This window comes from Aplysia californica, unplaced genomic scaffold, assembly GCF_000002075.1.
Source record: "Aplysia californica isolate F4 #8 unplaced genomic scaffold, AplCal3.0 scaffold00059, whole genome shotgun sequence".
Classification (NCBI taxonomy): Eukaryota; Metazoa; Mollusca; class Gastropoda; order Aplysiida; family Aplysiidae; genus Aplysia; species Aplysia californica.
In genome coordinates this window covers 556,257-559,097 of record NW_004797329.1, presented here as the reverse complement: position 1 = coordinate 559,097, position 2,841 = coordinate 556,257, and the positions used below count along the sequence as shown (strand labels likewise).

Sequence of the window (2,841 nt, the reverse complement as noted above, 5' to 3'; positions counted from 1 at the left end):
TCTCTCTGTCTCTCTCTCTCTCTCTCTCTCTCTCTCTCTCCTTGAAAGATTATATTTTCTCATCCCTTTTCTTACTCTTTCTATTTTTCTTGCTGTGATGATTTATTGATCTTTCTAACCTCCTCTTCGGAAATGAGGGCATAAATATGTCTTTCTCAAATGCCCCCGAATTCATCTCGTACGCCTTTGATTTTATGTGCTGTCATATTCCCCATACATATTTAGTTTCATAAAAAAATGTGTAATGCATAATTTAACCTTTTATCTTCTGGAACAGGCGGGACATGAGGAGACAAAGCGATAACCGGAGGCGAACAATTGGTACCCAGTCATCTGTATTGTGCGCAGACGTGACGATATTTCGAGAGCCGCGATGCTGTCGACATAATCTTCCACTTAGATCTCCGAAAATCTTATGAGATGACGTCACTTACCCACATATTTCAGGACGCACCATGAGGACGTATCCTTGTATCGCAGCATTCAGCTTTGTGGTTTTATTACTCATACAAGGTGAGTAGATCAAACTGTTGTGACAGCCCCTCCCCTCAACCCCCCCCCCCCCCCCCCCCACCCCCCCCCCCCCCCACACACACGCACTTTCCCTTGCGCCCCTATGATTAAGGGTATTTGTTTCCTATAGTGGTGAGTGTACAATCTAGATTCGTTGAAATGGAATAGGATTGAAGCTTGAGCCTATCTCTGTATGGATATAAACGAAACGAAAACGGCTGGGAGGATAACAAATTATAACATGATTTGAAAAACAAAATTAAAAACTATCTGAGCTGAATTCCATGATTCTGTGCGCAGCGCCAGCAAAGGGTATTCAATATATTCCAGGTTTTCCGAGTATGAATCAATACCGTAGCGGAAACTTCTTCTTTTACTTTATGTGACATCACTCGCGGGAGAAGCGTGTTACTCCTGAATGAAGATATCGCAGAGTTTTAAAAGCATAGTCGGTGTCGTTGGCTATAACGTGTATGCTACAAGATCGTTCACACTCTAAACAAAGAGTCATTGACAATCCTCGGGCAAAATTATAAATAACGCCAGTGACGCTGATGAAAACGTTTTCTTTTAAATTTTGTTTCTTGATCTTCTTGTTTTGGGAGGATTTTTTGTTTGTTTATCATGTAAATATTTAAGCACAATCGTTGTTCCTACTTTTTGTATAGAATTAAGTCATTTGCTTTAAAAAACAGGATCGAAAGCGTATTAATATAGACGGCACTTACAGCGTTTCTGGTGTCCTTTTAGAATTAGAAATAGAAGAGCAAGCCATTTAAAAAATTCATTTTGTAAATTCTAAATGGTCTAAAGGGGAAATAAAATACAATTTATTAAACAGTGTAGCCGTTAGTCGTACATTTCATTGTTGTGCAGTGCCTTTCAAAACACGACACAGAATGCTCCTAGAACAGTTCCTATAGCTTCTCTTTAAAACAAAAGTCGAATGAAATATACCCCCTTAATAAAACGCGGTACGGAGACAACTTATCTAGATTTTTTTAATGACATTGCATGGATTCAAGCCACGGTTGCCCGCGCCATACTCAAGTGCTTAGCCAATTGAATTGTCCGGCCACTCGAGAACGCCTCGAAAACTGTTAACAAGAGCTCGTGTCTTTCGAAAGACACTTTCTCCAAACCACAAGCTGGAGCTTTCCAAAACAAGTAATGCCATCTGAGTGGTTCGCTGACCAGCCAACAGTTTCCCGTCGCCTTTCGGTCATATCGACTTGTACTGTCTACTCAGACAACTGACCCGTGTGCTCTCGCAGGGAACTCACTTTTCCGACTTGTCGGATCTGCACAGTTCGGTTCGGGAAGAAAACCGGATAAGAAAGACACAGAACCATCGACCAGTGAAATTGATCAAGCATTAATTTTAGGACTGGTAATTAGACATCCAGGACTTGAGCCTTGGGATCTCTCGCTGGCCGTCGTCTCCATGCCTAACACATTAAACATTTTACAAACATAAATATTATGTACATATGTGAGTCAGCGTGTTGGAATCAGGCTCTCGTCAAAATAATGAAATCGAAGAAAACAGCAGTTTTCTCCCTGCTAAGCAAATTTGATCAAATTTTTGTTTTTTGGCTCAACACTTTTTATGTCCCTTTACAAACACATTCCTTTGAGGATTTCACCGAAAACGTTGATTAAAGGAACAAAAATATAAATTTACAGTTTCCATGGACTCTCCAGCTTTGGAATTTACCAAGTTTGGCAGCCACTTTCTCGCAAATTTTACCTCTTAAATCTGGTGACCCCCACCTCCTTCAATCCAAAATATCTCCACTTCTATAGAAGATGGATGGGTAATTTTTTCATTGAAAGCAAGACAAATGAACAAGCTTTAAGATTTTACCAATAACTCAATATGTTCAAAAATTGACGAGAGCCTGATTCCACCACGCTGCCTCACATATTATTATCATGCTCATACTTATATAAATATCTCGTATATAAATAAATAAATAAATAAATACACTATCCAAAGTTTCAACACGTGAATCATATAATGTCTTAGTGGCATCAAGTGTTAAAAAAAAGGTTATGAGAATGGTCGACTCCAATACAGTATACAAACTGCAAAATCGGACAAGCGTGCACCGACATAAGCGCTAAAACGCCCATCTGTCAATGGGCTTCACGGGTATGCCAGGGGTCAGTCTCGTGGGTAGAATTTCAATCTGCACCGCCTTCGTTATTGCTTGATTATTCCTGGAAGTTGGTTCTCCACTCACTCTTCGACATGACCAATATTAATCATTTCTCCGTCCTACTCTCCTCCTCCATCTCTCTCTCACTCTCTCTCTCTCTCTCTCT

General features: G+C 40.2%; 1 protein-coding gene across 10 annotated transcripts in view; it reads left to right on the top strand.

Moving 5' to 3' along the window:
- Positions 1–2,841, top strand: part of LOC101856787 (fibroblast growth factor receptor 4) — a 263,607-nt gene that overhangs the window by 137,721 nt on the left and 123,045 nt on the right. For all 10 annotated transcript variants that reach the window (XM_035968427.1, XM_035968429.1, XM_035968428.1 and 7 more), the window contains one exon: positions 278–513. In XM_035968427.1, the coding sequence (XP_035824320.1) occupies positions 456–513 (58 nt within the window). In that variant the 5' untranslated portion in view covers positions 278–455. The remainder of the gene's footprint in view (positions 1–277; positions 514–2,841) is intronic.